General features: G+C 37.5%; 1 protein-coding gene, 1 long non-coding RNA gene and 2 other non-coding genes across 4 annotated transcripts in view; 1 reads left to right on the forward strand and 3 right to left on the reverse strand.

Moving 5' to 3' along the window:
• The window catches only part of LOC146461720 (uncharacterized), a 56,886-nt gene that overhangs the window by 21,462 nt on the left and 17,266 nt on the right, over positions 1 to 18,158 (reverse strand). Inside the window, exons 3-4 of the long non-coding RNA XR_014857358.1 lie at positions 5,124 to 5,296; positions 2,895 to 3,037 (exon numbers count right to left, since the gene is read on the reverse strand). This is a non-coding gene — a long non-coding RNA (uncharacterized LOC146461720). The remainder of the gene's footprint in view (positions 1 to 2,894; positions 3,038 to 5,123; positions 5,297 to 18,158) is intronic.
• Trnae-uuc (transfer RNA glutamic acid (anticodon UUC)) lies at positions 171 to 242 on the reverse strand. Its single transcript has one exon. It is a non-coding gene; the product is annotated as a tRNA-Glu (tRNA).
• Positions 699 to 770, forward strand: Trnae-uuc (transfer RNA glutamic acid (anticodon UUC)). The gene has a single exon. It is a non-coding gene; the product is annotated as a tRNA-Glu (tRNA).
• Positions 9,142 to 11,165, reverse strand: LOC146461726 (homeobox protein Hox-B5-like). Its single transcript, XM_085086702.1, has 2 exons — positions 10,490 to 11,165; positions 9,142 to 10,144 (listed from the first exon to the last, which is right to left on the reverse strand). The coding sequence occupies exons 1-2, from the start codon at positions 10,851 to 10,853 to the stop codon at positions 9,867 to 9,869; spliced, it is 642 nt and encodes a 213-aa protein (XP_084942828.1). The 5' UTR covers positions 10,854 to 11,165; the 3' UTR covers positions 9,142 to 9,866.

Consider the following 18,158-nt stretch of genomic DNA (forward strand, 5'->3'; position numbering starts at 1 on the left):
CATATATAGCTGTAACTCACAATCGATAAAATGCTAAAGGTAGACGGTAGACTATAAATCATAATTTAAAAAAAAAAAAAAAAAAAAATAATAATAATAATAATAATAATAATAATAATAATAATAATAATAATAATAATAATAATAAAGTAAGAGATAAAAAAAAATTGTTCCCATACCGGGAGTCGAACCCGGGCCGCCTGGGTGAAAACCAGGAATCCTAACCGCTAGACCATATGGGATTACTCGATGTGGGCAATTAAAATATTAAAACACAATTGTTAGGGTTCAACACCAATTAATTGTCAGGGCATGATTTGAACTTAAAAATGACTCCCAAGGGAGTTTTTCGTGTGTCCAATTTGCAAACGTTTTCTAATAGCATGTGATCATGACGCAAACTTTATGGTTGAACATTTCACGCTAAAGAGTGGCAAGTTCGAAACAAAATGTTAAAAATTTATTTTAAATTTCCATGGGAGAAATATCCAAGACAGGAGTAACAGCTAACCGAACAGCACAGCAGCTTTATCGCTTTAATGTTAAAACTCTCACTTCATGAGGGAATCAATGAATTAACGTCCGACTGTGATTTGGGGAGTAAAACAAGGTGTCTTATATGGCGCATCAGACGAACGATTTCCTGTCAACTGTCTGCTTATAAGTGGATGCGTGTGTCTTTACCTCTCCAGCGCAGTTCCCATATGGTCTAGCGGTTAGGATTCCTGGTTTTCACCCAGGCGGCCCGGGTTCGACTCCCGGTATGGGAAACATTGTTTTTATTTTGCCATTTTATTTCATTTGGTTTCAGCCGCCGGGCAATGAAACTTCCTTTGCAAAGATGAATCATTCATCTTATTTCTCAAGATAAAGACATAAATTATCTCCGTTTCACTGATTTACACTTGTCTGACTATATGAAGTAGACTATATTTTTGGAGAAGACTTATTATTTTCAAAATCCCATATGCGATTAATTTCAAGTAATTCATGCATTTGTTTAGCGATTTTGGCGTTTTTTTGTTTTTTGTTTTTTTTTTTTGGGGGGGGGGGGGGAGGGCGGTTATGTACCAATCCGATATGAAATCTCTCCATGTACAAACGATCTGTTCAAGTAATATAAATTCGCCTTTTCCTTATTTTGACTCACGGCAGGTACGGAAACTTCATCCATTTGTTGTTGTTGTTGTTGTGTTGTTTCTCTGTTTCATCCAATGAGCGATGTCATCCCTTTGTTTCGTAATTTGTTTCGATTTCTGAACTGCGCCAGAAATCTGTTAATGTATAAACAATTATTAGCATTGTAACTTGACTTCACACTACTCTTTTTTTGCTACTGCGCATTTCGGGATGCTCCGAGAAGCTCTGATTTCTTAAGGACGGCGGCCTCCTAATTCAATAGGTTTTTTGTTCGCGATTTATGAATATGCCGGGAAAGAAGATTTTAGAAGGGCATACGTTGTAAGTTGCGCTCACAACTGTGATGGTCCTTTTTTGTTTTTGTTTAGTCTTTTATACGTAGTTCACATATATGGTTTTTCAGCTATTTCACTTCAGTTTTGTTCGAAATAAGCTTTTGCACCTTGCCGTTGTTTAACGCTGGTTCCCGCATCTCCTGCGTCAGGCCTAACAGGTAGACTGATCACATGACACGAAACTATTTTTTCAGGCACTCCCAGTAATGGGTAAACGGAAATGAATAAGAGCGCTTTGGTGACCACACCTGGCAGGTTTAACACAACCCAACTAACACAAAATCGATATCCTTAGTATCGATTGCTACATTCTACAAGCATATACGACATCAGTGCATGAACAGGCTTCAACAGGACTTTGCACTCAATTATCTTTCAACAAACAAATAAGCCACCCCCATGTCACTATTTAGCACAGGATGACAAGTCAAATATTTATGATATACACAGTGATCAGGCAGGAAATATGGTGCTGTGTTTCATGGGAAGTCTTTTAAGTGGACGAAGTGACAAGCTATGCTTTTGACGCCTTGTTTGCGCCGACTGGCGGGCGCCGCGCAAGGATTACAATCGTTTCATTGTATCTTACATGTCCGGCCGACAGGGATAATGGTTCCCTAGGACTCCAGTTAGAAACGCCCTAACATTCTAGTTAGCTTACTAGAGCTGCTAGAGGACAATAGTGGCAATTTTTCTAAGGTTTTTCCTTATGCAAATTGAAATGGCAACTGTAATAACAACCCTCAGCTGCTTTCATTTGAACGGATCAACTTTAGGATATCAATCACAGACTAAACAGTAAGAGCCACCTTGTTTAGCGAAGTAAAATGTACCACGGAAAAGTTTTGCTCAATAGCTTTCATTCGTATGGTCATACTTAAGGATAACCTTAAGGATCAATGGATCCATGGACTGAAAAGCATCACAGGATGGTACTGGTCAATTGCTCTCATAGAAATGACCACCAGCACACTTAAGGATTTTACTCACAAGCGTAAAACCTTAGACAAAAAGAAGAACTTGAGCAAGACAGTTGATTGCAACATCTCCTCGGGAAAGTATGATTGCTTAAAAAAAAACATTTGAATGGTCTCCTCGTTATTAGGATTAGGTTTCCATGGAAAGACATGAAAGTAAAAAAATACTTTCTACTACATCTGCTAAGTAGCACAACGGAGAATTTCTGCTAAATTGCCTTCTTTTGAATCGTTGCGACCTTAAAGAACGAGAAATTCAGTGGCTAGCTCACGGTTCTAATGAATGTGCTGAAGAGTTTGTTCGGGTATGTTCGTGAGTAAAGATTAAGGTAGATATTGATGCTCTCCACGTATTTCTATTGCTCTGAGTAAACCACAGTGTGTTCTAAGGCCCGGCCCAAAGATAGCCTATGTGTGGACGACAAAACTATTATAAGCTCACCTCACTGGTGACGTTGGGTTTCTGTTTGTGTAGCTTCATCCTAGGTGGAGTCTTTTGTGTTCAATTGTTATCTTCAAACCCTTCATACATTCCAATCATCCATTGCCCTAATTTCCCTATGAACTGACCATTTTCACTTTAAACTGAAAATCAAAATCAAACAAATGTAAACTACAGATACAATTCAGTGGTAAAAGGTTTCCTATGTACAGTGCACCTTTATCTGTGTACTTTCAAAAAGAGGCACGCTTCGCCAAATATAACATCTATAAATGACAAAATCTAAAATAACGCAAAAAAAAATCTTACGTTGTTAAGGATCTATCCACTTTTAGACATACGGACATTCTACATAGTTTCACTGACTTTCTCGGGGTCCTATTCTGTTCGTCCACTTTTTTCCTCACAAAGTAACGTGTAGAAGTAAAAGGCATCTTATCATAAATTATCTGTAGGTTCTCCTTCGTTCTTGTCTCGTGAAGCAAGTAATAAAAGGTAGAAAGAGATTCAGCCCAGAGCGAATGGCAGCTGTGCCCCTTCCGTGTCAAATTGAACAAATTCAGCTCTAACTTTACCATTTAAGCTTCAAACCTGTCGTTTCATATTTCGGTTGTATTTTGTTTCACACTGTAAGCTGATTTGAATCACAAAAATGACCAATCATTGTGGCTTTGTATTAACTAACTTATTTTGCCTTGGGGGAGAGTGATTCTTAATTTAGCTTTGACTTTGGAGATCAAGGGATAGGATACTTGCTAATTTGCTGGTGGCAGTCAAAATGATTGGAGGTTCCCCAAGTTGCATACAGTTATGTGCCACAACTCTCTCAACGATTTTCCAGTCAGAAATAGCTATCTCTACTACACTTAAAGCCATATACGATGTCGTTTTAGAGTTCTTTATGAGGAAAAATCACTTTGGAAACTTACTTTCACATTCCTTACCGATCGAGTGTAAGGTAGTGTAAGTAAATGTTAGGGAACTACATCTTAATCCCTGAATTTACAAGTTGATATTGTCCCTCCGAATATTGTATATGAAATTTGCTCCACCCAAAAAACTGAACTAAACATGTACCATAAGGAGTCCATCCTTCAGCTGAACTTCTTGTACTCCAAATGGTGAAACCAAAAATCATATTTTACAGACCTGTGTCTGTGATCCCAAATTCTGGTTGATCGCGGCTCAGTACTTTAGTTTGTACGAAGGGTTGAGAAAGGCAACTATTATACGTAGCAAGATAAATCCCTTCTCACCGTTGAGATTTCTTCGTTGTAAAGAAAGCAAAGGAATAAGACGGCAATGACCACAGCGAAGGTTGAAAGATGTCTGCTGATAGCTGTTTTTAAGGGCGATTTTGAGGACAACTTCTGTAGTGTTCTTTTGACAAAGAATGCCTTCAAATCTATTTGGTTTCCTTGATCTAATACCAAAAAAGAAAAAGTTCTCAAACAGCCACTAGGTAAAAGCACTGCATAACAACTTTTACAACTCGAATTTGAAGTAACACACACATGTACAAATTTCGAGGCCGAGAGTCCCTGATTTGAAGGTACTCTCCCAATCAAATTGAGTGTTAGCACAACCTTAACTGTAAAATGTAGATGTCTAAACATTACAAATTTATGCAGCTCGGAAGGAAACAGAACTGAAATATACTTGTAATGATCTCAGTGAGAAATAGAAAGTTACGATATCTGTACAAATATTGATAGAATAAAACAAGGTTTCACCCTTCCAGACATACACCATAATTACTATCTCTACCGCCTTTTAAATTAACAGAGCTAATTCCACTAGGTTTTCTTTGAAACGTTTATCGAGTTTCAATGAAAATTTAACCTTGATGTTTAAAGAAAAAGTTTCTCCAATGAATCAAAGATTTCTTGGAAGGTCTAAGTACCGAAAATTAGGGCAGACGCGTAAACGCACTAAACTATTTGTTAATTAAATAACTCGTTGGATAGCACAACTGATAAGCTGCAGTTTTAACAAAGCCTTTACTCGCGCAACCAGTTATGCAAGGCACTGTAGAAACACAAATGAGTTTTGAAATCACTGCAAAGCGATAAAAAGTAATTAAACACTTAATTAAATTACACGATATTTCGAAAGACTGTTGTACCAGCGAAGTACGCGCCTAACCACAGGTGAAAAGAGAGATAATTACTAAGACAACTGTATAATCAAACTAAAGAAAATGTGTGAAAACAAGGACAGGAGAATTACCTGTCTTGGACGAAATCTCGCGTGTCTTCACGCCATCTCAAGTACCTTTTAAAAACTGTTTAAATCAAGTCATGGCAGTCCACGGAACGCCCTAAATCAATGGTCTCCAATGCTGTAACTCCTTCAAATGCATTGTACATAATTTGCTTATCTTGATTCACAGAGTTTCTCCCCTGAGTAAAACAAGAGTAATATGAAAAGCATACGTTAGACGTAGACTGTACGACTCTTGCCACATGGCGTTCGGCTCATGTCCAAGTTAAATCATAAATCAATCTCCTCGGCTTTAGCTGGCGTGCGCAGCTCACAAACACGCAACATCTTTTCGATGGCAACAGCTGGCAAGTTTTAAAAACTGAATTTAACCGGTAAAAAAATAAAAGTTCCCAGTTAGCCAAACCGTTGTAAAAAGTATAATTAATCTTCTAGCTTCTGAAGGAAAGAAAAAAAGGAAAAAAGGACAAATATTTTCAAGAGTTCCCCTTTTTCAAGAACCAATTGGAAATGTTTTGCTAAAGCAACAAATCTAATTCAGTGATATAGAATTACGGTGCTAGTGACCTGTCCCGCAAATGATTTATCATTTAAATGCTATCTTTAACTTTTCTCCTCCAGATTGCATGGTATTTTCTTTGTTTCAGGTTTCCCTTTGAGATGCACTTAAAAAACTTTCGTTTACAATGGCGGTGTTTCCGCAAGGAATCAATTGCTTTAGGAGGAAAAACAATCTATCCAAACATTAAGATATAAGAAGCCCACAAATAAAGTCTACTTTTCATGCCAATGAACTTTGTAAGGCATTAAATAATCTTTAATCAAGGGAATTTCTCTAATACTTGAAACGATAAAAAATGTGTGAGAATTTATGTTAGCTGCATGCATGCTGTGAACACCAAACCACATTAGGACCACTCATTTTACTTTCTTGAGGAAAAGCAAAAATCCTTCAGTTTTTTTTAAATAAATCCGCAATGAGAGCACGTACGATAAGTTATTTATGAAATTCAATAATTTGATCTGACAGCTCGACGTTTAGCCCTCTTCTTGCACATAAAATATTTGTCGCTCAAGTCATAGATTGTGACGGGCGATCAATGTACATAAAATATGGTTTTGACTCTAAGGTACTTTAGCCTACCCTTTGAGGGTTAACCTTTAAATAAAATATAATACACGCTAAGACGCATCAATAACACGAGTTTCTGTTGCCTCCGGGTATGTGAATCAGCGTGAATTTCTTTCTCTTCGGCTTTTTAACGTAAAAACGGTCCGCTCGCCTATGGAATGTACATAGGACTTGTTTCGTAGAACGGCTTTAAACACGGAAAGCGAGAAAAAGGATTTAAGAGGTAATATTTTCTTTGATTTAAGTACTTTAAAAATTTCTCCTTAGTTAGGAAACTGGTGTCGTGCACCTAACTAAGTTTCAAGATTGATTTATACGTATTTGTAATGATTTTTACCAGTACCGACTCAACTAGGGGCGTGGTACGTGTTTATCTGTTTTCCTTCGCTAGCGATAAAATTCTGTTGTGGGACAGTTTATGATGTCCGCACAAATTTAACTTAGTGTCAATTAAATTAAGTCGTTTTCCTTTTCCAGATGAGTTGTTTTCTTGTTCAAAGAAGATCTATAAATTGATTGTGGTTTATGAGAATGTCGCTTAATTTTTAGAAGTGTAATTTTTAGAACCAAAACTAAACGCAGTACAACTGGCGATCGGGGCGGCCATCTTGTCTGTCTCTCGAGCGACAAACGCTCAAGATATTACCTTGAGTTTGTTTTCATAATTTCAAGCGTATGAAATCTTTCTCACAATTTCAATGATATATTGTTATTGGGCTATGATATATATAAGTTTAAGTGTAACTTTCTGAACTCAAAAAAGGGACGACCTTTGAGTAAAACAGGCTGAGCACAACCCTAGGCTGGTTTGAAGTTCATAACAAGCGAAGCTTTCATAGCCTTCTTTGGTGTCGTTCTCGCCCATAATATATTAAGTACATAAGTACATCGCTTTACAAAATACTGTTACTTGGCTGTTACTGTAGATTGTCTTGTCATTGATTTAACTAGTACGACAATTAATTTCTTGAGACGTGGTTTGCCGAAGGAAATCCAAAACAATTTAACACACAGAAACCCCGGGGAACCTCTCCACGACATCCAAGTACGTTCTTGTTAGTATTCCATCACAATTCCTCCTTAGAATTCATTTGAATTTTGTTTTAAAATTGTTTAGGTCTTACTCTACTATTTTAGCAGTGATAAAGGCGTCTTGCAAAGTGAAAACTGGTACGTTTTATAAGTAAAATCGATTTTTGCCTTCATATTGGAGGGCAAGCTCTTTAGCAAGGTTGACACTTTTCACACCTAAGAAGAGAGTGTGTTTGTTTGGTGAAAGAGCTGTTAATCTCATCTTCGAGGGCTGTAAAAAGCGAAGTTACCATCCTTTGTTAGTTTGCAATAACAGCACCAACTAAACGATAGCGTTTGCTGAGCACAAAACGACCGTGATACTAAATGATCTTCGGACGCCATTTTCTAAAATGGCTAGTTGTGTAATGGCGTCATGTAATGCCCCGGCATGTAGCTTAGTCTTTCGCGCATGGTTTCTCAGGTCCAAAGGGAGCCAAGAAACTCAATTACGTTTTCAAGGTTATGTAATAGACAAATGTTCAGCCAAATTGTGGTATAAAATAAAATAAATCTATAAACAGAATTCAACACAAATGTAGTCCATGGATTTTCCACCCGTTTCAATCAGCAATCATGGCGGAAAGAAAACTGTACAGAATTCAGTTACCTCATGTAAAACTTTGCCGGACCCAATCTAGTGAAATTGAACGTCGTAATATGCAAATCTGTATAGCTATACTGTCTGAAACTTTGATCATATTTGGTAGAATTACTGTGGCGGTATAGAATTGACATGCAACGCTGGAAGTAGACATCATTTCACAGTTCGCAAGTAAAACAGTAGAGTTGAATTTAGTTGATAGATGATTTAAAAACGCTGTTGCTGCTAAGTTTTTTGCTGCTCTGAAATATTTCTGAGGAGCTAAAGATGTTTAGATGTTACTTAATCCTCGAAGCAGTTTAAATTATTTATTGCCAATCAAAAATAGAGCATTCTGCTTTGTTTACAACAAGGGAAGCCATTGTTTTCAAAAACGACATCAACCGATTTATCAGTCGAACAAAGAGCAAAATTGCTAAGTCTGTGACAATTATAACTTATCCATACAGCCATACATCATCAAACAAAACATTATTATGGCTTGAGAATATTGCTTAAAGAGATTACTGTAGCCATAAATTTTTTCGTTGACTCGTTTATAATACAATAAGGACATACAGAGCGCAAAATATGGCGACCTCTGAGAACCGACTTTGTGAATGAGACGCTATTGATCTTTATCAGGAAAGCTCATGCAAATTTGCAGTTTAGCCTTCAAGGCATACTTCTGTCGTTTTATTAAATTGCTTTATTATATGATTTTCTTAGTCAAACAGATAACTGGGCAATATGTTTGCCATTCATTGACCCATGAAAAATGCGTGCTGTCGTTAAAGAAAAGAAAAACATGGTCTTAGCTTCCCATTAAAAGTAGCAATTTCTTGAAAATTTCTTTTTGCAGTGGCGCGGATTGATTTAGATTATAGACTTGAAAAACTCATTTCTAACTGAATAGTTCTGTTAGAGGTGAATTAAGTTAGAGTAAAATTAAGATAAAAGTTACCTATTTTAGCTTTGCACACAAACAATTGAACTAGCGCCATATTGAAATCAATTCTTTTTGAGAGATAACAAAGTCTAAATTAACTGCCGCTACTTCCAACAACGAAGTGATAATTTTTCAAAGTTTAAGTTAAATTACAAAAAGGAACGTCTTTTCTACAGGAAGCCGTACATAGTTAACACATTCAACGTTAGAATAAACGGAAAAAACAAGTCGCCGATACGGACTTAACTTCGTTTATAAATATTTAACGCGGTTAACACAATCGTGTTGTAAAATGAAGATGTTTATTTGTACATAAAGTTTTACATTTATAAATAGTACGCTGGAAGTTAACAAGAATGTCGTTAAATGTAGTTTAGCATTGAATCACAGTATTTGAAACAGTTGAATATATAAACTTTGACAGTAAACGACTGTACTTGAAGAAATAGTATAGAAACCGAACTTGTGATGGGAAATCGTTTCTTCACAATTTTACCATGTAGTGATACTCATTAGAAGCAAGTATTTTATACCACGTAAAAGTACATAGAAAAGGTAAAAGTTAGCGTGTAGTTGAGTTTAGATGTTTAACTAACAATAGTGATCCATGCGTAGCTTTGCTGTTAAGAAACAAAGCAAAGGAACTGAGTCTTCATGTCTCTCTTTGAACGAATCAACTTAACACCTCATCGGTAACCCACAGACGTCTGACTGAGAGCGCGTGAACAGACCATCATGCCTTATTTACACTTTTAAAATTTCTTATTCGTCAATGGCAGTTTTGTAGCCCGGCAAACTTTGGAACTAAAGTGGCAGTTCAAAAATACCATCAGAATCAATCCACGCGGGTGAAACATTAGCGCATTTTGTTGCACGTCTCTCCATGGCAGACTTGAGAAACACTCTTTTCGCCTGACAAGTGCGAATGGTCAATTTTTATACACCTATAAGTCTGAGGTAAAAGGATTTACGACAATTTGTAATTGATAACCTAACGAATTTAATGTTTGTAGCCTATCTTGTACATCCGCGACGCATTCCTCTACTCGTTGGTATAACTGGCTTGTTGTCTTTCTTCCATTTCATTCTTCTATTTTGAAACCAGATTTTGATTTGCCGTTCGGAGAGTTGTAACATGGAGGACATCTCGGTGCGTCTCGCCTTGGTTAGGTATCTTGTGAAATGAAATTCTTTTTCTAGTTCCAGAATTTGATTTCGTGTGTAAGCAACTCGTCTTCGATGCTTGAACGGTTGCTTGTAATGCCACGGGACATCTTTGTCATCTTCACCGTCTAAATATTTAAACAAATTTTGAATTTCATTAGTTAAGGTTCCCGCGAAAGTATTAGTTAGAAACAAAGTGGATTTGAACTCAACTCTGATAGCACTTCAAAGGTTTAGTAATGCAATCAATGTTAAGCAATAAAAAACACTGTTTTTCTTAAATATTTCATATGAATGATTGATTCTTTTCAATATTCCATTTGACCTGTGGGTAATCGAACTGATTGCACACTCAAACATTGTTTAAAATTTGTTCCTGTTGTAACTTCAATCGGCGCTTCGATGCTATACTTCCACATGTTTCGATTTGCGCGTACTGTTTTGTTCTACTCAAATGTAACTCCAAATCGTACCTGTTTTATCTTCTGATTCACTGGCATCTTTCCCGGATTGGCAGGGCTTTTCGTTAGGCTCACTACATGTAGTTTCTTCAAGTGTTTCTGCAGAGCTGTCGCTCGGCGACTCTGGTGGAGTTCGTGAAGCTGTTGATAAAGGACTTGCATTGCTTTCAGAATTCGTCACAAGGCAAGGAATGCTTTCTCCTAAATGAGGCGGACTTCTTGAAGTTACTGGTGGCCTGTGGATCTCAGTGTTGCGGCTCAATGCAGGGAAAAACTGAGAAGAATAGTACGCTGGGACCCCATAACCGTATACAAGAGGAGGTGCGTTAAAATAAGCCGGCTGGCGAATTCTACCAGCTTGATAGAAGCAGTCCATGTTATGCGCGTGCTGACTGAAAACAGCTCAAGATAGTTCGAACTACAAATGAATAAGGCACCAACTTGTCGAGAGCAATATTCCCTCTCACTGGTCATAACTCAGACTATAATTAGACAGGAAGATCAATTTCATGATTGGCTAGTTAACAAACAGGCTACGTCATCGCTATGCATGCTTGGTAAACTTATGGCGCCTGCAAAACGGCGCGTGCTAGAAACGGAGCTTGCAGAGACAAACGAGTGATAAATTTAATTAAAAGTGCGCTTTTCATCTCCTCGCAGACAAATTTCTAAGGCGTGGAAAACAAAACCCGAATCGTTGTTTTTAATGAAATTTATTATAAAGATCCCATTATCTTCGAAAGTTGCGATAAGTTTTCCTATTTCACGTTATTGTGCGACGTGCCGCTCGCGTCAGCGACGCGGGTCTCAAAAACGCCCGGTGAACAATTTAACACATCATAATTTTAAAAATTGTATGAAATATTGAAATAACAAATCATCTGTACCATTGCTAATGCCACCTTAGCAAAACGTGTCCGACGATTTCTTTGAGACCCGAAGGAATATATCAGTACAATGTGTTTCCCTTCTCTCGCTAAACTAAAAAGTGACAAGCCTTGTTACAATCTTGCATTGCCCTACAGGGAACAGTTATTTCTAACAGCGGGTTGTTAGCAAGGCTTTGATTCATTGCCTGGGCGATATTAGAAACCCCACTTGCTCCTTAACGGAAATCCGGAAAGAATGTTCTGGGTACAGCACGTGTAAATAATGACAAAAATAGCGGGTGGCTTTTAAACCCGAATTCATTTATAACAATAATTCAAAGTAGTTAGGGCTCAGAAATATTTCAGTGCAGTGAAAAATACACTGTTGCTGTTTTGCAGCGTTGGTCATTATTTACGTCACTGATCTCTCAATTATCGTACCATGAAGCTGCAGCCACCTAATTGAAACGGGGGCAACAGAGCGCGGGCAATAAAATTGTTTGTAATAAGGAACATAACCTGGGTTAATTTATTTAAGTGGCTCTCTTTTTATTTCCTATCAAGAGGAATATTAAGAAATTAAACTAACCACAAACGAACAACCTCGGGTAAGGGAGTCTGCTCTGTTTCACAGACGCAAGACGCAAGACAGAGGGTTTCCTTTGCGACTCCAAGCAAGTGTTGCGGTTCTTTAGCTGTCTGCGCAGAACACTATGCCTCGAAACGCTACGAATACATGCTAATAATGTGTGAACAGCAGTGTTATACCACATTTCGTGCGCCGTGCGTACAACGTTTATACCAGGATAGATACGACAAACGCTAGAAGTTGCTTTTCAAAACAAATAAATGGAAAGGGATTCTTGGAGTTAACCATTGAGAGATGAAGCTGATCGGTTAGAATCACTGAGGGCTTTGAACACGTCGCACTACTGTCGATTTAATTTTTGGAATTAATTTAAATGGTAGAGGATTGTGTACAGTATACTGCTGAAAGACCTCAGGAAATAGTGTAAACTAGCCAGCCGTTTTTGCATTGAATTGCCAACGACATCGAGGTGCAAGTTTTAATAGACTTACAGCTCATGCAAAAGAGAGCAACTAAAACCCGCTAAGCGGGTATCAAGATGCATGAAAGTATGATGATATCTGAGGTATAAATAGATACACTTATAAATAAAAACAGTAGTTATCTGAATATTTTAACACTGAGTTGATTACAATGGAACCTGTACCGACAGAGAATACGATCAAACTTGGTTCGTTTATCCATCCAATGTCCAGTCCAGAATTTACAACTGAATAATTCACCCAAATTTCTTCTTAAATACGTTTATTTCCATTGGCTCGCTTTCTCCGACTCACGTCCTAAAGTATGCCGTTACACTAATTTTCCTAACAAACTAAACCTTCCTTGTGTATTTTCTATCACTGGAATTTCTGGGCAATCTAACTGATCCACGCGTGATTTTCATTGTCTAACAAAAGCCTCTTGATCGTTTTGTTCTGGTTTTCTGTGTTTTCAAACACAGTGCATTCAATTTTTCGCCTCCGTGGCGCCGAAGAGCTGAACACATCATACAAGCCGCGCACCAAACAATCCAAGTCGGTCTTTTGTGTTTCCAAGCAGTCATCCATCAAATCTGACTAGAACACGGAGCTGGATTATTAAACACAAATTTGTTGAAACCACATCGAGTTTTGGTTGTTGTCTCGCGTGAGTTTTCGCCACGCTCCAGTTTATAACGATAAACTGATGTCTGCATAGAGTCAGCCGAGCTTGAAAGTTTCCTTACAACAGACCGGAAATGTGTTAAACGGTCTCATCGGCTTAATCGCTACATGATTTTGTCTCATTAGAGCTTAATGAATTACCCAGCGCTCAATCAATAAGACAGCTTGCTAATTGTCGCATGGTGAGCCCAGCATGAGACCGGAGTCATCACATACATGTAATACGAAATCACAAGTCCATAACCATAACTTATGGACCTCTACATACAGCCGGTAAATTCAAATAAAAGTGATTTCAGTAAGTGCGTTGCTATTTTAGCATCGAATCTTATAGTGAATGCATTTTACTTATCAGTTGTTTTACTGCTAAAAAAAGTGTTTTTATAACAGTATCTGTGTCCACTACTCAGTCTTCTAGGACCTTCCGAATTTCAATCAAATTTGTGCCCTGTGACTAAAACTATTTTTACAGCAGGAAATAATTATTTTCTGAAAGATTTCAGCTTTTACCTTCAGCTTTTTCGCGGTCAGATTTGCCAATTCTTCGCTTGAATATGAATGTTGGTGTCTTGGATATCTCCTAGACTCCTTGTTGGTTTATTTATTTTTTTCTTTTCGAACATTTCTTTTCGTATAGACATCTAGCTTCTTAGTCAGCTACCTTAGTCTCGGGAACCAGATCATTCGTGTACGGAAAGGCCTTTCGCGTGCAAAAAATCGCCTTTATTTCCAGAACCGTTTAGTTTAGTTTAGTAAGTCTGATTTATTTTAGTCGTATGATGAAGCAAAAATACTCAAACAGGTATTTTTATTTGTCAGCCTTTAACTCTTTCCTATTTTGTTATTTATGAATTCATTTATTTATTTACTTATTTACTTTCTAGTTGATTTATTTGTTGGTATTTCGGTCAGTACATAAAACGCTTTCTCGTACAACTGGATTATGTCATCCAATGACTTTTTATTTGTGTCAGAAAAACTGACGCCCTCTGCACTATAATATTTTATCGACGGCCAAAAATAAACTTTCATTCCTTTTAACATCTCTGTCGTCAAATTAACTTTAAATTAACAAATTGTAACTAAATAAAGACAACATATTTTTTAAGTGCCAAGGGGACTTGAATGGTTAACCAACATCCTGTTTAGACAAATCAAAACCGAGCTTAAAAAATAGCACTGCACGAATGTCCGCCTTTATTCATACAGTAAACACAGCGAATAGCACCGTGCAAAAAGAGTATGCACCCTGAGTATAGAGCAGATCTATTGGCTAACATTTGCAATAGGAGGACTCAGTGTTCCCCCATGAAAAGTTGCATGTATGTAAATCTGCAGGTAGGGTCTCTCAACATATGAGCTATATCGCCGGTATATTGTTGGTTCCGGAAAGGCTATTAATATCTGTGCAGTAGGGGTTAGTCGGAAACGGGGTATGAAAAGATTCTATCAGGATACGGTTAATATAAACTAACTTTTCTAGCCCTTTTTTTTAGGTTAAGGATGGGTCTGTTAGCATCTCTTCCACCGCCCTTCGGCGAGTTTCGTCATCGCATTTCGACCAACTCCACCCTCCCTATGTTTACAAATTAGCATGATATATAAACTGAAATAACTGAACTCTTGACATTTAGTCTGCAAAAGAAGTTTTTAAAGAGCTTCAGGATCTGGTATGTCAGGCATTCTTTTGTTAAGGGTGTTCGTTTCTAAAGATACTGCGGTGCTGCGTCCGTGGGGAGAAGAAACAAATGTTTGGTTTATCAACAGAGTTGATAACTAAAGGTAAATTGGCGGCCACCGTAAAGAGATTCCGAGTGCTGACACTTCAAGCGTTGGCTCTTCGTCAGAGCGAAGTAAACTCTACAAGTTATTTGAATTTTACTACACGACGGCTAAGTGAGTGAAAAATCCAATTTCCGTTTACAGAGCTTAACATATCCTTATCAACTTAATTCTTGACCAATCTATCTTACTCTCTTGTTCTCTTACAAAGATACGGAAGCACGGTTCGTCTAACTGTTCCGTTTTGTGGGTTTGCCGCAAACAAAAAGGTGACATTTCCACTGTAACGGACGGATTGTAAATACATTCTGTTGAAACAAGGCAGGAAGGAAGTACAAGACAAAGAAATCCTGACGGGTATCTTTCGTCTTTATAATAATCTAACATCAGCGGCTTCTTACGGTTCAACTCGGTGGATATCTGTTCGCCGGGAAAGCCTTAATCGCTTCAGAAATTCGGATTTAATTGTTAGGAAATTCTTAAAGGGAAGTATCATGGGGTTTTTGATATCTTTTGTTAAAAATACTGAAACAAGACCTTCAACCAGCTGCCAAATAATTCTAGACTGACGAGAGGAAAGAAATCAACTCAATTCTTGAAAGAAACAACTCGTGATCTGTTCTATCGCATTTTGGAAACAAAAATGCGAGAACTTGAAAAACATTAGCCTAACATTTTTCAAGTTTCAATCCATACCGACCGTACTCTCTGGTTGGTCAGAGGCACTAAACGACAGTTTTATTGCACTGGGGTGATAATTTATAACAAAACAAGACAGCTATTTTTTTGTTTCTGTTGTCAGACAAACATTTTTGGGTTTTGAAACGTCATCAAATTTTCGTGATACTTCACCTTTAATCGCCTTAGAAATTCGGATTTAGTTAAGTTGTGAAGAAATTCTTAAGTTTTCTTTTGCAAGATGTCAGATCAAAATTTCGTAACACTGAAGAACTAATTCCTTTCGTTTTCGAAGAAAATAAACATTCATTTGATTGAAGAGACAAATATGTAGTAAAGATACGGGAAAAGGTCAGCTAGCACTTTCATAAAGCCAACAACAAACAGCCGTAAATTCAGGGGAAAAGGGCAGGAAACGATCTGGAAGCACGCGTACGAGACATGTTTTAAAGGCTTAGATGTTATCGTCGGATGTCCCTCTAACATGCATGGTGCTTCCGATTATGATTTGGTTTCCGTCCTGAGGAAATTAGCGCTATGAAGGTAAACCTCGGCAAAATCTGAAGAAATCATTCAAGAAAATTTCAGCGCCGTTGCTAGTGAACCTTAATTTTTTCTGTTGTTGCTCCAGCCGAGTATCGTTGTAATAGCGGCCATGCCTGAGATACAAGAAAGTTTGCACTTTTATCACGAGTCCTTTCCACCAACCAAACAACTTGTGAAACGAGAAGAAATTTAATTTAAACTTTTATTTGAAAACTTAACATCGTATCTTGGCTTACGCCCGTTTCCAGCTTATTTCCAGCCCACGCGTGGCGCAGGTTGCTCGTAGCTTCTAGCGCTTTAGTACCAGTTGTATGTTTTCCCGCGCTTGAAACCGGTTACATGTTTTTCTGCACTTGGCACTTGTTCGATCTCGCTCTTGGTACGGCGGTTGCATGATTGCAAACTTATTTTTGTAATCCACATCTAAGGAGATATATTGGGAATATTAATTCTACAGGTTAACATTGTTAAAAGGAAGAAATGTGTCGATTTCAGTAAGGCAAAAATCATTAGAGTCCAAATGATTTCGATTTCTTTCACTTTAATATCGTAAATAAATATGAAAAAGTCAAAATAAACTTCTCAATATCGTGAAGTATTTTAATTTTGTTAGGTTTTATATCGTTCCCTCCAAATTGTTAATAATTCGTTGATGATTAAGAATAACAAGTGGCTTTTAGACTGAAAAAAGACGTCAGTAAATTAGGAAGAAAAGAATAGAATAATAGACAAAACATTGGGGACAATTTCCGTAAGCCTGCCTCCCACATTCATCTAAAACACCATGCATTGCCTTGACAACAGTCAAGAGAGTCTCGAACCCACGAAACTGACAAGCATATTGAAGGCCAAGTTCAATGTAGGCGAAGTCAAACGTTTATTTTTGTTCAGTCTGATTAATCAGTAAAATAAGATTCAAATCCCCAGGCTAACAGACTAATTCAGTCATGAAAGATAGCATATATCGTGTATATTTTGTTCGCTGATTTCGTTGAAGTGAGAACAGTTTTCAAAAGACTGTCATTTAGAAACCATGGCTGTGAATAATACTAAAAGCACCAAGCAAAGCTCAAAACAAGCTGTCATTAGCTGAATGGTGAGGGGCGAAGTGCGAAGCGGGAAAAAATCTGCAACCGGTGACAATGCTCATTGGTTGCCAAAACGCGCGCCACTTTCTTAACCAATGAGAAAAAAACTACTCGCGTGCGTTTTCCCGCGCTTGGCGCCGGTTACATGTATTTGCTTCGAGTTGATACTGATTGGTTCATTGCGTTGTTTACGTCTGTTCTGATTGATTGGAGTAATTACTATGGTTTTGATTTTACGACACTCGTTTGAAAGCTGCTCCTATGAGTGCTGTAAAATTTTTAGCGCCTCTGATCTTGAATGAATTTTTTCTCACATTGTCTCTTATTACAGTCCACTGAATTTAAGCCCCGCCAAATGTTTTTAGTTGCTTTAGAATAAGGCTAAATAAAAAACTGTCATAATATGAACATTTTTTTATTGTAAATATAGCAGACCCATCACTACATCAATGAATAAACCTACCAAGACGTTCGCTTTCCTACGTCTTTTTTCTATCAGCTAAATTTCTAAATCTCTTTGTTTTTAGTGATGTGTACCTTGTCGGTTGGGACATGAGATCACTGACGTATTGCGTGTAGAGAAACCCTGGTTATAATTTTTTGCAAAGAAAGAGAGCGATTTTACGTTTACGCACTGTGATTACGGGAATATGCTAAACAATATTTGAAACGCTTCTTGGTTAATAGACCTCGCGTTACAATTATAACTGAGCCGTAAAACTTCTACGCTGAACTGTGATACTACTTTGTCACATATCGTCCTGTTTTTCAGCGGTAATCAATATGCCCGATTTTTTCACACAGCCTGAATCAGTGACTAATACCAGTTTCAGTTTATAAAACGTTCTTGAATACAACACGCACTTTCTAGTTCAATACGAATGTTTTTAAATATTGTTTGGTATTCATTGTTTAGAATTCAAAAGCGACGTTCATTGACTCAGCTGCCAACTCGAGCTCATATTTGTTGATATAATCAGAGAT

Source organism: Pavona decussata, unplaced genomic scaffold, assembly GCF_977016875.1.
Source record: "Pavona decussata unplaced genomic scaffold, jaPavDecu1.1 SCAFFOLD_195, whole genome shotgun sequence".
Taxonomy (NCBI): domain Eukaryota; kingdom Metazoa; phylum Cnidaria; class Anthozoa; order Scleractinia; family Agariciidae; genus Pavona; species Pavona decussata.

Bases quoted from the DNA above. Each gene is read 5' to 3' on its own strand.
- LOC146461726 (XM_085086702.1), bottom strand. From the start codon at position 10,853: ATGGACTGCTTCTATCAAGCTGGTAGAATTCGCCAGCCGGCTTATTTT. The intron at 10,145-10,489 runs GTACGATTTGGA...TTAAATATTTAG, and splicing joins TGAATCAGAAGATAAAACAG to ACGGTGAAGATGACAAAGAT.